The sequence below is a fragment of the Amia ocellicauda genome, chromosome 18 (assembly GCF_036373705.1).
Source record: "Amia ocellicauda isolate fAmiCal2 chromosome 18, fAmiCal2.hap1, whole genome shotgun sequence".
Classification (NCBI taxonomy): domain Eukaryota; kingdom Metazoa; phylum Chordata; class Actinopteri; order Amiiformes; family Amiidae; genus Amia; species Amia ocellicauda.
In genome coordinates this window covers 9,803,650-9,819,489 of record NC_089867.1, presented here as the reverse complement: position 1 = coordinate 9,819,489, position 15,840 = coordinate 9,803,650, and the positions used below count along the sequence as shown (strand labels likewise).

At 37.9% G+C, this 15,840-nt stretch overlaps 1 protein-coding gene across 4 annotated transcripts; it reads right to left on the bottom strand.

Annotated features, from left to right (window-relative positions):
* Positions 1–322: 322 nt before the first annotated feature.
* On the bottom strand, positions 323–14,830 carry abhd5a (abhydrolase domain containing 5, lysophosphatidic acid acyltransferase a). Of its 4 annotated transcripts, none has more exons than XM_066690607.1 (8): positions 14,765–14,830; positions 13,890–13,970; positions 8,561–8,646; positions 7,763–8,135; positions 6,243–6,397; positions 5,841–5,952; positions 5,039–5,225; positions 323–3,097 (listed from the first exon to the last, which is right to left on the bottom strand). In XM_066690607.1, the coding sequence occupies exons 1-8, from the start codon at positions 14,794–14,796 to the stop codon at positions 3,008–3,010; spliced, it is 1,116 nt and encodes a 371-aa protein (XP_066546704.1). In that variant the 5' UTR covers positions 14,797–14,830; the 3' UTR covers positions 323–3,007. The 4 variants fall into 4 exon arrangements, with proteins under 4 accessions (XP_066546704.1, XP_066546705.1, XP_066546706.1 ...); XM_066690608.1 differs by having other exon boundaries at positions 14,648–14,776; XM_066690609.1 differs by lacking the exon at positions 14,765–14,830 and adding an exon at positions 14,433–14,622.
* Positions 14,831–15,840: the final 1,010 nt, after the last annotated feature.

Sequence of the window (15,840 nt, the reverse complement as noted above, 5' to 3'; positions counted from 1 at the left end):
TTATCAGTTCAGTGTTTTAGATGGAGTACACTCCCCCAAGGAGAGGATGTTCAACTGATTACACACACTGCTATGATAGGCTGAAGATACCGAGGCAACAAAATAGACAAAAATAAAACAAATGTTTTTTAGTGTACGAGCCGAACTGAAGATTTTATTTTTATGTTAACTCTAAAGCACCCTCACTGAGGGTCAAAAGTCTACCTTGATTTAGACTGAGCAAGCTTGTAGTCAGTCAGGGTGTTTTTTGGTTATTTTTTTTTATGACACTTATATTTCTATGCCATCAAACAGGAAAAGCCAAAAAAAAAAGACTTCAGAATTGAAAAGATGAAATATTGTATTTATTTACAGGTCATTCATACAACTTCCTGATTGTTCTGCAGTGACTGAGGAATACAGAAAGAGTAAACTGTTAAACAGTACCCGGAGAGAAAACGTTTCTGGGAAACTAAGCAATGCTCTGCACAGAGTTTCAACATCATGAGAGGGTTAAAAAGGAAGAGAGCATTAAATTGCTTGGCTAGAAGATGACAGAAGTTTCACATATTTACAGAGAAAACCTTATGACACACAATTATGCAGTAATAGCAGTTTTGAAAAACAAAAAAGACAGTTGTTTGTTCCCAGCTTTTCTATTTGGTACACTTAACATGTATACTTGTACAGTGATGTATTGCTTTACATTCACTCAGTGTATTTAAATACATAATAGTAATAATAAAAACCAATAAATATTCTGAGGTCTGAAGCTATATTGCCCACTATTGTGCACACATGCTTAGTTTTTGCATAAATGATTCTTATGGCTTCCTCTGTGCGTGTTTGATTAGAATAGGACTAAAATGTGCCAAACAACCTAATGATATCCTGGCTTAACCACAGTCCAATCCAAAGGGACCACTTAAGGCCGACAACTCCTCTACAGGGACTCAAGTTTCGATCACCCACACAATAGCAAAGTCACATCAAATAAAGAGACTGCTTGGAATTGTGCTTGCCTTGTTTCTATCTACTTCGGGCAGGGGAGGACAGGTCTGAAAGTGTCCAGAAAACTGCCCCTTCTGCTTCCTTGGATCTCAGACTGACACGAAAGTCTCTCCCTACTGTAACTGATGGTAAATAAAAAGACAAGAGGAGCCAAAGGAAGACGCATGATTCACAGTGGTGGTTGGTAACGTACATCATATGAGGTATATACTACAATACAAAAAAAATGTAGAATAATCTCACTGAAAGTATTCAGGGCAGATTGTTTTTTTCATAAATACAAATATGATCTAAAATAAAAACGACAAGACCTGTTGCTAGAGCAAGTAGATGGTGAATTAAACTGAAAGAGAACCATTCATGTTTCCTTCGGCAGAACTCTAAGCAATCCCTTCAGTGATCTTACACAGCAAGCTGCTTTGTGCAGATCATCTACTCCTATCTATACTAACCTTTACTATTGGCAGCAACACTTGAGAAAATGAACACTTCAAAACTAAAGCTTACATTTGCCTCAAGGTCTACATAATATTATTCTGTGGAGAATTTAAGTGCTAATGTATGAACTCTCTCCTCTAATCCAGACTCAATTCTAACCAAAATATATTAAGTGTAGAAATTTTAAAATAATTTACAAAACAAAAGTCCTAAAATATCTTGATTAGTTTTGCTCACAGTACCAACAGTGTCTAACTTTATATTGTAAAACTAAATGAATAAGTTACAATGTGTTGCATTGAAAACAGGGAGTCTCACACTATACAATAGATTTTAGAGGATGCACATTATTATGAATTAAATATTTCTACAAAGGATGTTACCCAGTAGCATAATGTTATACACAAGACATACATGTTAGTCCAGTTTACATATACGTTAGATGTAGAAAATGTATATGCTATGAACTGAATTGAGAGATGTTCATCAACTGCTTGGATCGTGCAGAACAGGTGATGTGCTATTTTGATGATATTCTGATGAAATACGTCTTGGAGCATACTAGATTGACTTTGAAAGGAGGTCATTGTGACGGCTGGGGCCTCACATTCAAACCGGAACTACTACTCTTCAAGTCAATGTGTTCCCCTCTGTGTTCTCCTGAGAAAAGAAATTGAGTGACTATAATGAAGATGAAGAAAGCATTTTATTCCTGTTCCAGTAAAGTCGGTCATAAATTGACAAAAATGTGCCGAATGCCAAAATGAGATATTTATGTCAGTGTATTGATATGCAAGGCTAGTTGTAATCAAAATGTTAGGATAGGACTTTTTCCATCCTTTTTACAAAAGGAGGAGAACAATTTCACAGTATTTGAAGGGGATTAATACTTTTTTTTTAAAAATCTTTACATTCGTTGATTATCATTAGTATGGTCCAGGGCATTATGAGCGCACAAATAATAGTTAAATAAATGAAAGGATAATATAAACATTTCTTTGTTAATAAACATCTTCTATTAGTACAAAATGGAGTAAACTGACATTTTAAAGATAAAATCTGAATAAAATAAGGGGAAATAGTCAGTCACAGACCAAAAAAACCCAACCTATAATCATATATATACTATATACAGAAAGAGAAGGAAAAAGTCAGAAGCCAATAGTAAAAGCAAGAGAATTAAAACAAAATACACATAAAAAATGTATTCTCTTCTGAGGATCTGTACTATGGTTTCTAGTGGTAACATCAGAAAAATTTCCATCAAGGTATGAGATGAATATTTTTCTCTTTTCAAGTTCCTACTCACCCCCTTCCTTTTCTTTCAATTTAAAAAACACCACAAAAATCTACCTATGTCATCAATGTGTGTTAATGGAATAAAAAAATACTGTATAATGAAGGCACTATCGAGCGGTGTAGCCATAGAAAGTCCCCGGGTGCGAGTGCAAAATATGAGGGATTTGGAGGTTTTCTTGTGGCTAATTTCCAAAGGAGTGCCTTTCATAGGTTAACGTTGACTTCCACCCTGGTGTGAAAGCGGCGATTATTGCATGTTTCAACGGAGAGGCCGTCTCCTTCACTCCACATTGCTACAGATCTGTAAGACTCTTTGATTGAAATCTTCAGGCTGATCGGCATAGACGTAGTGGCCTGCACCTCGTATTGCCTAGAGGAGGAGGTGGAGGTAGAAGATTTCAGTTACACTAAACCTTAAACTACACTCCTGTTCAAAAGTTTGGGGTCACTTAGAAATGTCCTTGTTTTCCATGAAAATTTACATTAAATGAGCTTGAATAGGAAATATAGCAAAATGAATAGGAAATAGTAACTGACAAGGTTAGAAATAATGATTTTTAATTTAAATAATAATTGTGTCCTTCAAACTTTGCTTTCATCAAAAACAATTCAGCAATTACAGCCTTGCGGACGTTTGGCATTCTAGCTGTCAATTTGTTGAGGTAATCTGAACAGATTTCACCCCATGCTTCCTGAAGCACCTGCCACAAGTTGGATTGGCTTGATGGGCACTTCTTACATAGCATACAGTCAAGCTGCTCCCACAACAGCTCAATAGGGTTGAGCTCCGGTGACTGTGCTGGCCACTCCATTATAGACAGAATGCCAGCTGACTGCTTCTTCCCTAAATAGTTATTGCATAGTTTGGAGCTGTGCTTTGAGTCATTGTCCTGTTGTAGGAGGAAACTGGCTCCAATCAAGCGGCATCCAGAGGGTATGACATGGCATTGCAAAATGGAGTGATAACCTTCCTTCTTCAAGATCCCTTTTACCCTGAACAAATCTCCCACTTTACCACCACCAAAGCACCCCCAGACCATCACATTGCCTCCACCATGCTTGACAGATGGCGTCAAACACTCCTCCAGCATCTTTTCATTTGGTCTGCGTCTCACGAATGTTCTTCTCTGTGATCCGAACACCTCAAACTCAGATTCGTCTGTCCATAACACTTTTTTCCAATCTTCCTCTGTCCAGTGTCTGTTCTTTTGCCCATCTTCATCTTTTGTTTTTATTGGTCAGTCTGAGATATGGCTTTTTCTTTGCAACTCTGCCTAGAAGGCCAGCATCCCGGAGTCGCCTCTTCACTGTTGACGTTGAGACTGGTGTTTTGCAGGTACTATTTAATGAAGCTGCCAGTTGAGGACCTGTGAGGCGTCTGTTTCTCAAACTAGACACTCTAATGTGTTTGTCCTCTTGCTCAGTTGTGCACCGGGGCCTCACACTCCTCTTTCTATTCTGGTTAGAGCCAGTTTGCGCTGTTCTGTGAAGGGAGTAGTACACAGCGTTGTACGAGATCTTCAGTTTCTTGGCAATTTCTTGCATGGAATAGGGTTCATTTCTCAGAACAAGAATAGACTGATGAGTTTCAGAAGAAAGTTCTTTGTTTCTAGCCAATTTGAGTCTGTAATCGAACCCACAATTGCTAATGCTCCAGATACTCAACTAGTCTAAAGAAGGCCAGTTTTATTGCTTCTTTAATCAGCACAACAGTTTTCAGCTGTGCTAACATAATTGCAAAAAGGTTTTCTAATAATCAATTAGCCTTTTAAAATGATAAACTTGGATTAGCAAACACAACGTGCCCTTGGAACACAGGACTGATGGTTGCTGATAATGGGCCTTTTCTTTTGAAAAGCAATTTTGAAGTGACCCCAAACTTTTGAGCGGTAGTGTACATCCAACTACTGATGAAAAGGCATACATTCACACTAGCCAGTTGTGTCAAAAAATAAGTAAGAACATTCAAACAATCTACAAAACTATTATAATTTAAAATTAGACACTTCCTTTTAATAAAATGTGGCATAATCACAATCTTCAATCATGACTTCATAATTGTAACCAGGCACAGATATCCTCAGTTGTGTGTGGATCTGCGCGGCTCACCGATCACCAATGGGATCAATGGGATTCTGCAGATCTGCGCAGAACTGCAGACATCTGTGCTACACGAACAAAGTCAAATGGACATGACTGCGACAGTTTACTTCATGATTATGAGCATTATTACTATATCGTGACAGTAATGTACCATTTTGTTTTTTGGTTTGTTCATTCTATCAGACTATGTACATCGGCAACAACTTACGATTGTCTCCACATGCGAGTTCTGCCTTATTTCTTTGACTGAACTGCCAGAGTTGCCATCTATACAGGAGCGAGCCCCATAAATCACCGTAATGGGGATGTCATCTTGAATCAGGGCCACTCGCTGCAGCATTGGCCTCTTCGCCCACCCATATGGAATGGTCATATTCTTAAAAGCCGTTTCTCCACTGCAAAAGGGGGAAAGGCACTCATATAAGCAGGATGTACACATGTATACATTTCCAGCACATAAAGACCGAAAGTGAGGGGGGAGAATTAAAACACACACACAAGCTTGATATTCCACTTCAGGGCAGAGATGCATGAATTAAACCAAAGGATATTATTATTAATACTTATTTCTTACCCATGGCAACATACGTATTTACACAACAAACATTACAAAGTGCAGTCATAGGCACAAAATACAATATGCATACATCCTAGTACACCCTGTAGAAAGTGCAGACAGTTTGTTCCTCAGTTTGTACTGATAGAAGTGCTAACAATACAGACGCAATCAGGAGCGTAAAGAAGCACAGTTTAATAAGAACATGCACAGCAAAGGACATCAGATAAAGCAAGAGCTCACTGGTATTTATATTTCTGTCGTCACGTTAACAGATCATTTTCTGCTATTTACTTTGCGGTTTTGGAAAATAAGATCAAATAAAGCACAGTGAGTCGATGGCGACCCTCTCTGGGATGAGAATCGAGAATAAGAACAGGAAGTAGGGTCACCCTTACTTGTTGCTGAAACATCATGAGGGTCACTGCAGCACCAACATGAAGCAGACACTCACCTGGGTATCTGAACATTGCAGTGATAAATGTATTCTGTCACGGTGTTGTCATCAAATAAGGAGGCGTATTTCCTTTTGAAGTCTGGTCTGAGTCGCTGAACCAGTATAGGTCCTGAGTGGAGAAGAATTACGACAGAATGATCTTCCACAGACTAGATTCAATCTGACAAATGGATATCACAGATCTGAATAACTTTTTGGCAGCAAACATCACCAAATATATCTATTCATCTATAATATATATATATATATATTGACCAGTTTAGGAAACGCATAACATTCCAAACAATTCCCTTCGATGCACAGAAAAGCAACACAGTAATAACAACCTCCTGAAAAGTAATTACCACGCATCTCTGTGAAGAAGCTTGAGACACATTATCTTTATACGCCGATCTTTACCTAAAGGTCCAGCCAACCGCAGCCCAGCCAGCGGGTTGAAGGGGCTCAGCATTGCTCCCAGTGCTTTGATCCAGCCGGGAATCGGCCTGTCTTGCTCAGGGGTGTTGGGTCTCTCGGGAAAACCCCACGGCTCCACCAGGATAAGGTGCTTAATCCTGGGAGAAATTAAAATACAACCCCCGTTACTGACCTTTCAGTTCAGCACCATACAAACTGTGCATGTAAGGAGAAAGTGCAGGAGGTCTAGGTATTAGGATGTCTTCATGTATGCTATGGTCTACTTGCAATGCAGAATTGCTTGGAACAGCCAGCTGCTTCTTAATTGCAGTGATATTGCAGAAGTAATCAATTTTGTAAGACTGGAGGATTTAAGGCCAATTTAACTTCATTTAATTACAAGTGTTTTGTGGACAGATAATTACTCCTCTTCTGAAACATTGACGTTTAAACGGGAGGCACCACAGCACAGTTAAATCATAAGATGCTTGGAATGCTGGTAGACTTTTGTTTCATACAGTGCACAATTTTACTTTTATTTGTAACCACACAATATATCAATATTCAATCCCCCTTACACAACTCCTAAAAATGCTAAGGAGAAAACAACTTAATCGTGAAAAAGGGTAACACATTGTCCACCTTCCAAATGTCTAATCATTCACTTATCCATCTTGGCATTCAAGCTCTTCTAACCTAGTTCACACTCTTGTAAGGAACCAGTGGGTTCAGGCAGCTACAGGAAACTGATAGATTTCACTTCTGTAATGGAAGCCAATGTATCTGGAGTTCACACCCAGTTAAAACAACCCACCAGAGATCCAATCCAGAGCGACACAATCTCAAAAGAGAGAGCAGGCCATCACATTCACCTATTACTGATCCCGCCCCGGCGATCTGCTCATCCAAAACTTTGATTTATGAACACGGATGAAGAAAGAAGCATGTTTTCACAAGAAATAGACAAGTGAAACGCTCTGATAAGATAAGACTCCATGAATACAGTAGCAGGAAATTGATTACAATGCAATCACCCAGTTTTCAGAAGGTTGTTCTTATGGAGATAGAAACTCTCTCTTATGCCAAGAAAAGCCTCTTATCTTTGATCACTCTGATGTCAGCAGTGGCCTTCAATGAATGGCTTCTTTCAGTCTCAGCCACAAGGAGCATTGGAAGAGGAGACACAGTTCACATCTAGTACCTTAAATAATACTGTGGCATGAGAAATCTGAATGTTCTGATCTTTTGAACGCTTGATTTTGAACCCATTAAAACAGAATAAACAGTGTTATACAACAGTGCTAGAAACTGGTAACTCAGCAGCTAATTTATGACAATATATTTGTATTTTGTCACAATATATAGCAAACTGATTAAATGAAACCTTTTTTTCGTGGCACAGACTATCAAATATGAAAATAGGGAATATTTTAGCAGCAAGAGCAGCTGTAGTCCTATAGCACTGATTAATAAAAACTGTCGATTGTTTCGGGTTCATGTGAATTGCACAGGAATATACTAACCTTGATGGGTATCTGAGTGTATAAGCAGCTGCCAAATAACCACCCAGATTGTGTCCCAGCAAAATCATGGTCTCCACGCCCACTTTTACCCTCCACTCTTCTATTGATTCCACAAACTGGTTTTCCACCTTCTCCGCTTCGCTGCTGAATTGGGGCCGACTGCTCCTCCCGAACCCCAGCAGGTCAAACGCGTATACAGTTCGTTGCTGGGACAGGGCTTCCAGGTTGAGCGCCCACATTGCTACTCCTCCACCGAAGCCATGGATCAGAACCAGGGGGATCTTACTGGCAGTGTTGCTCTTAAAGGAAAGCGTCCATATCATGTTTCCATTGGATATCGGAATATTCTGCTTGGAAAACGTTGCTGTAATTGCTGGAAAATGAATGAATTATTAAATATTAAAAATAAGGAAAGGGTAACTTATTAAATAAATAAATAAATAAATAAATAAATAAATGAAATGATGTGGTGCCAGATGTTTTAACAGCTTCTCTGTAACACTGGTGCTTTCTGAGTGGTACACTATGTTTGTTGATTTAATTCATAATTATATCTGACGAGTCAACATCCTCACACAGGAGTGCATCATGTGTGTGCGAGAACACTGCACAACCTTGTCCTTCTGGTCTTTTTTTTGCATATTCCTTGCATATCCTCTTATGCATGAAGAACAGATACAGAATTTGACATGCGGCTCACTGTTCAAATTGCAGTTATACATAATTTTCATTTGGTAATTTACATAAAGAGAAAAAATATTGCCACCACCTCACAAAACTAAAAAAAAAAAAACTTACACTGTAGCATCTTCTCCTCTGCATTTTTTAACTGTGATAGAGATGTTGGGTTCCATGACGGAAGCCAACTGGTTATCCACCATGACCTGTAACACAAAGCTCCAGTGAAATGGACGCAAGACAACCACACAGGCTACACCTGACCAAATAGCTAGTTAGATCATATATTATTAATAAGCAAACATTTATAACACCGACAAACTACCCAGAAGTAAGAACAGCATAGATTGTGCATCAGTTATTTAAAAGCAGAATCGCTTGGATAAAGAGGGAAGAGTAGCACCTGGGGAAATTAAGGATGCCATGACATTACAATCAAAAACTTACTCGCTTCCTATTGTCTGACCGATTCTTTGATCTGGGTCTGTGTTGGCTGTAATCCCCTTCCAACAACTCAATATAACTAACTGCTAGCCTGTTCATGCTAGGCACAATACTGTTGTTTGGCACAATTTACAGTTGTAAATACTTTTTCAGATCCTCAGTTGTGATACATTATCACAGTACATTGCTCTCCACAGTGGGGCTAGGCTTGTACGTCTACATGAAGCTTAATAGTCCTTTTTCTTTTGCTAGAGATTTTATTAATCAGTCACTGCTACATGTCAACAACCTTCATGTCAGCCACAGGACTCTCTTCATCTCAGTTGCCAACAAGAGAGAACATGCATTTGGTCATATACTGTGGCCTTCTGACTCATATGACATGAAACAAAATGATCTAAACAATTTTTGATGTGAGCAATGCTGAGCCCCTTTAAATGTTTGAACTTTATGATATACTCCACAGGAGGTACAGAAATAGAAAATACCGGGAAATTAGACGTTTCTATACTTTAGGCAACATATGACTGGGAAGCCTCGTTAACTTTTCACACTGGAGTCACAGGGGGACTAACCAGCTGAACGGCATCGCTTCTTTCCTAGAAAACCAAGAGCGTCCTGTTCTGGCTTTATCTACAGTACACAGAAAATCACAGAGCAGGGATCATGGGTGTAGCTCGCTCTTATGTAATGCTATCAGCTCCCCGACAAGCAATGTGGAACTGACTTTTTATTTTTATGCCCTTCAAAAGATAAACCCAACATGCAAAATTATATTGTCTTAACAACAAACACCCCTGGTCTTTCAGAAAGTGGTTTAACTTTTTTAGTAACCGACCTGCATAAATTAAATTTGATTGCCACAGAGACTACCTTAAGCCCAAAAAGATATGTCCCTTTTCACTTCATAATACTGAATTAGATCCGATTTTATTTTCTAAACCTCTAAAAGCCACAGTTATTCTTACAAGTATATAATCAAATGGAGAATTTAAATGGAAAATGTCCAGATAATGGTTTCAGACTCTATACTGCTCAGACAGGTATGATATTGAATGGCAAACAGAAACCGCAGAATATAATTTCCCCCTGTGTGATGATCGTATTTGTTCTTCTATTATTTTGTTTGCTGGGAAGAGCTTCTTCATACTGCTGGATATTTTCAACAAATGATACGGGGCGCCTCATATTGATTTTTTTTTTTCCTCTTTCTTTCTTCTTCCACAAATCATAAATGTAGTCCTGGGAATAGAGACCTGTGATGGAACTGGAGGACGGAGATTACCTCTCCAACCCTCTAAATCAACGGTCACTCCAGGGAAGAGACGACACACACGGCAGACCCAGAATGGGGAATCTCTCCGTCTGTACTAAACTGTTTCCTGCAGACACAGAGTACTTCAACCCCCCAGAACAAATCTGACTTCTAGAACCTCCAAAAATCCAACACAAACATCTAACTGGCTAACTTTTTTTTTTTTGTCTACACTGTGTAAGCCTACACCTATATTGAAGAGAGGTTGTCAGTTTCACTATCTTTGTAATAATAAGAAAAATATAGATTATTATTTAAATGTAACAACCACAATATGCCAATGCAATTTCAATGTAGCATTTGGCAAATCATGCTTGCCTTTGTTTATGCATTTATTTATTGTATTCCAACTGCATTGTATTCCAACTGAGATTTATCTTTATGTAACATGTAGACAAAAGGTCTCTGTTAGATCCTGATCATCAGTTATGATCCTGAAAACTTGACACTTGAATGAAGACGGGGTTGTTTATGCGGGGATGGTCTGCGTTTTTTTAGTTAAATACTCTCGTAATATTAGTCAACGCAGCAGATTTACTCTGCCAAGACTGCTTCAGTACATTTCTCAGACTGGATTTTCTCATATGGTATTGTGTAACACTGTATCCATATCAGAGAACATGCATGATCTTAAGTTTGTCTATACATGTTTAAATAAACCACGAAGGTACACATTTTTATTCAATTAAATGTCTTGTGAACAAAACCAGAACAACCACCCATACAGAGATGTACAGCTGAAATGTTTGGATAATCAAATGATCTCATGAAATTGTATAATATAGCCTAGTCAATGAAGAAAGGCAAAGTCCAGAGGAAAGAATTCCCTATACTGTACATGGAAGGTGATCAATACACTTTGGTCAGTGAGTCACAAACCTGCGACAAGCCAAGCCAATAAACACTAGATCATGCTTTATAAGATTAACTAGAAGTGCACAGCGATTACAACAATAAGCACTGTAGTCATTCGATAAATGTTGAACATAATCCAGGTTATAGCTCATATTAAATCTTTAGCATTTAATGTCTTCAATTGCTGCAAGCCTGTTTTGCTTGGAAGGCTACAGCATGAATATTAATGGAGTTAATGTTACCATGTTGCCAATTTCATTATAATTATTATTATTCAAATTTAATTGAAGTCAGAGTAAATTGTGTCCCTTTATTAAGACGGTAATCCCTAAGTGGGTGTTTATTGTGACTAAAGCTTTACTACATTTGAGGACAAACAGTAAAGCAAAGTGTCCAAAAAAACACCATTTGCTGTGTTTATAATATACTTAAAAGGAAAACCGGAGCGAGCCTGTGGAGGTTTCAGAACCACAACACTTATTTAAGATTCTTCTAGAGCTTCGTGAAAGAAAGCGACTCCAAGGAATTGTCAATACTATCAAACAACAACACGTTTGATACCTTTCTAAATTCAATAGACCTTGCTTTCCCTTTTTCACACCACAGTGAGACCAGCGCATGTATTCACTAGGGGTTACAGAAGTCCTTTACCTTTGGGTGTTCTAAGGTAATGCAGTCGCCAGCGAACAGATAAAATTAGTCACCAGGCCTCAAGTAATAGTAACTATGACCCACATTCTATATCCTGAAATACGTTCAAATCAGGGCCATTTGATTCAAACTGACAATGGTTTAAACTGTGTTTGATTAAATACGACTTGAGAAAGCAAGTTGATTTCTTGCATTATTTCAACACGACAGATTTTGTAATTAATACAGTGATCCACGGCCTCAGAAGACCTTTGAATGTTTATGATGTATGCATTAGAAGACAACAAAGAATTAGACTTGCTTTTGGAATGTTTGTTTGATAGACACGAAGGAAGAAATTACCACTAATTAGGGCAACAAAAGAGGTGACAAAAAGATTGGTTTAGGGGGTGCAGTTTAAGGTCAGGATAATTTGTGCTTTTTCCTATTTGGTAATATTACAGACTAATACAGATATCTTCAAGTGCTTCTGTTGTTTTTCCTATTCGATTAAGTGCAAGGAAGCAGCAAGAGTGCACAAATTGCAGTGTGCAAAATGTCAAGTTAATAGTTCACTATGTTTAAGTACTGACAGCATTATGCTTTCACACAGCAAGACACGGTAGAGCATATAATTAGAATATATCTCTGTAGGGAACTTTTTGGCGCGCTCTGATTGGTTGTTGAAACAGGACACAATACTATAATTTGCTCCTTTCTCCCTATTCCTTTTTGAATAGCCTGCTTCAAAGCACATTTCCATGAGCTCTTCCAGGCTTTTCTGGAATGATCCAGTTCACCCTAACAGTCCGAAGGCCCTTTGGTGTTTTGGAAAGGAGGGAGAGGTGGACTTTCTAAATTCACTGCTGTCAGACCCTTCACCTTGGAGGAAGGCTCACAGAAAACAATCTCAGTTATCATTCCAAACTTCAGAAAGGCATATTTACTTTTGTATTGACATGTTTCAAAGTCTCCCCTGCAGGAAGAGTGCAGCATCCTTGTGACTAATCCTCCATACTTATCAAGTCAGCTACAGAAGGACATCCTGTGCAATCATTTAAATATAGTTGGGCAGACATTTATTTAGTTCAAGAGAATCAATGCTCCCCTGACATGTAATCTATACATTGATAACACATGAGGTTAAAGGAAGGGCAAAAACAAAACAACAGTATTAAGCTTCTTGACTCATGTCTTTCCTATTTGAACTGTTTTATAATATATATATATATATATATATATATATATATACACAGCTCTGGAAAAAAGTAAGAGACCACTTAACATTGATTTCTGAACTTGGAGTGGTCTCTTAATTTTAAGGGTAGCAGAAAATACAGAAACAAGCAGACAATGTGCACTTGTCTTTATAACATTTTAAATGCTAAAGATGTTTAAGTACTACAGTGCTTCTAAAAAAATATAACATTATATTATCCTGCACACTGCTACGACTACTTAGGTATATGTCCAAATTTATTTATTCACATTTTGAAGTCCACCACACTCAATTTCATATCTCAAAGCAACAACAGTACTGACCCTAGGTCTCTAAGCCAATACCCAAAGAAGCAGCATCACATCAGGGTCTGAGGAAAAAGTATTTCTGAAGAGGTTGCGAGTAACACATAGCAACATGTGTTTAATAAAGCGGTAAAAAAAAAGCATCCATCGAGCACTCACCTATACAGTGACCTGCAGTTCTATGGAAGTCATTTTGAATATAAGACCAGTGGACTTTACAGTTAGGCTATAAGTTGAAAAACATGTCAGGATGAGATATTTACAACTGTAGCAACATGTGAGGATGTATAATGCTTTCCCACAACAAATATTTAACATTCAGAACCTCTGTGAATACCAGATAAACTGACTGTGCCAATTTAATTTTTGTATCTATTATTTACAAAATAAAATGTTTATAGTTGAGTTCTCTAGAATTAGAGATTACGGGTACATTCATCTAAATGGAGATAATATACTCTCATAAAACGTTGCCCAATGATAAAATAAGTAAAATTTGCTCTGACGCTAGGACCACACAATTGTTGCACCCCATTTGAAAATTAAATACATTTCCACATTGGCCACCATCAGTTTATCTTGGTATCATCTGTGTAAAGCAGCCAGTTACAAGGTTATGGGCTTCATTAGTACTGTTAATCACAAGACAGAGATCATGCAAAGTGGACATGAGTGGGTTACCTTGAGGTAGAGTCCAGGAACCTCAAGAATTTGTGGTACAGAACATGTATACCAAGAATCATCACAATTCGATGAACCGCTCTGAAGCCAGGAAAAAAGGAAGAAAGGGATTTCTAAATGTCAATCATACAAACAGCATTGTTTTTATTAAAGAAGTGCAAGGAGATTTTAATTATTCAAATAAATATAGACTTATATGTAACTAGCTGTAGCCAAACTTATACAATACAAGGACACAATATCTTCAGCAATTACACACACACAACATGCATCAGTTTTTCAGATACAAGTCAAATCCAGGTGAGTAATTCGTCAGTATAGTAAGGTATGGCTATAGAGAAAGCTGCTGTATTTATTTCACATTTTAAAAGTGTTAACAATGCAGCTTCAATCACACTCTGCTGCCTGACACTGACAGTCAATAACTGAACTACGTGTTTCTAATTAAGTAGTAAGAAAGACAGTCAATAAACAAAGTGGGTGAGTAAAATGCCATTGCAATACACGCTTCCCAAGCAGAATACAGATGTTTTAGTCGCCTACCTCATAAAATACAAGCATGCACTTAGCTAGTGTGACTTGCTCCTTCATGCATCGGTGCGCTAACATGTTGCATAGGTCATGGGTGTTTGCGTTATTGCTATTAAAACGGTGCGACGTTAAGTCTCGTAACAAGTGGCTATGCGGCAGCACTTTCACTTACTGCCCGAACAAGTTGCAAAGTACAGAAAACGACGGCGGCACGACATGTCACACACTTTTCGGCTGTTTCCCGCCTGGTGTCCATTCGTCTCTGTGTTATTCCTGCGATGTATTTCTTCAAGTGAAATTCAAAGCAGCCCAATCTGTTCACAAAATAAAACAGGCACTCTTACCCTCTTTCCGTTGCCACAGTCTCCTCGGCCATGTTTCTCACGAATGAACCTGCACTGACGTCATATCCAGCAACTCCTAACAGAGGGCGGGGTTAAGAGACGTTACACACGCTGGGGTAACAGGACAAAACCGCATTCAATAGACAGTGCCGCCTTTGTTGAAGTAGTGCCCGGATTAATTTCATGTATTTCAGAAGTTATTTTAATATTTATTTTCCACCACATGTGACTATTGCTTATGTTTACACTCATACTCGTATAAATAATACACTTTTCGACAAGCATTAGATCCATCAACTTTCTTTTGATATATAATTCATTACTACATATAAAGGCACAGCTAAGTATTGACACCCTTCATTTGAAGCAAGTTTTATACTAATTAAACGTACCACTAAATGCATATTAAATAACTGCACACCACAGCATTAACGTTGGGCAGGATTAAAGTGCTTGGGGGTATACAACATGAATATTGATGTAGTTATAATTGTTTTATTAGTGTTAAATTGTTGTGTTAAATGACAGGAGAAAAAACAACAACTCATGTGACATTGCCACCTCCAAAAACAACTAAAAACTTTACTGAAAATCAAACACCCTGTAAAAATATCCAATAGAATAGGCTATATTTTTCCAATGTTAATCATTCCTATATGAATGAGACTCGCAGAGGGCACAATACACTTTAACCAAATATGTATAGCATGTCATGTTTGCAACAATCTTATTTTTATTCTAATGCTGCAACATTTGAATGCAAAGACACAATAACATAAAGATACAGATTTTAAAGCGACTAGTTATACCCTTACAACATATCCAGATGTTTTAATGCATTAGGCCTACTAATAATTTAATTTTCAAATTACCTGCTGAATCCAAAAATATTTCTAGTCTACATACAATTGTAAATAATTGACATCCTCTTTATTCATACATATCCATATTGCAACATAAGATTGAAACATATTGTTACATAATAACATGTTTCCTGTGTCAATTATGCGCAATATTGCTGTTTGTAAGGAAACTATATCCACATCAGACCGCAGACGCGCTGTCATAAAGGAACT

Bases quoted from the DNA above. Each gene is read 5' to 3' on its own strand.
- abhd5a (XM_066690607.1), bottom strand. From the start codon at position 14,796: ATGGCCGAGGAGACTGTGGCAACGGAAAGAGG. The intron at 13,971-14,764 runs GTAAGAGTGCCT...TCCTGGCTTCAG, and splicing joins ACTGTGGCAACGGAAAGAGG to AGCGGTTCATCGAATTGTGA. The intron at 8,647-13,889 runs GTAACCCACTCA...TTTGTGTTACAG, and splicing joins TTCCTGGACTCTACCTCAAG to GTCATGGTGGATAACCAGTT.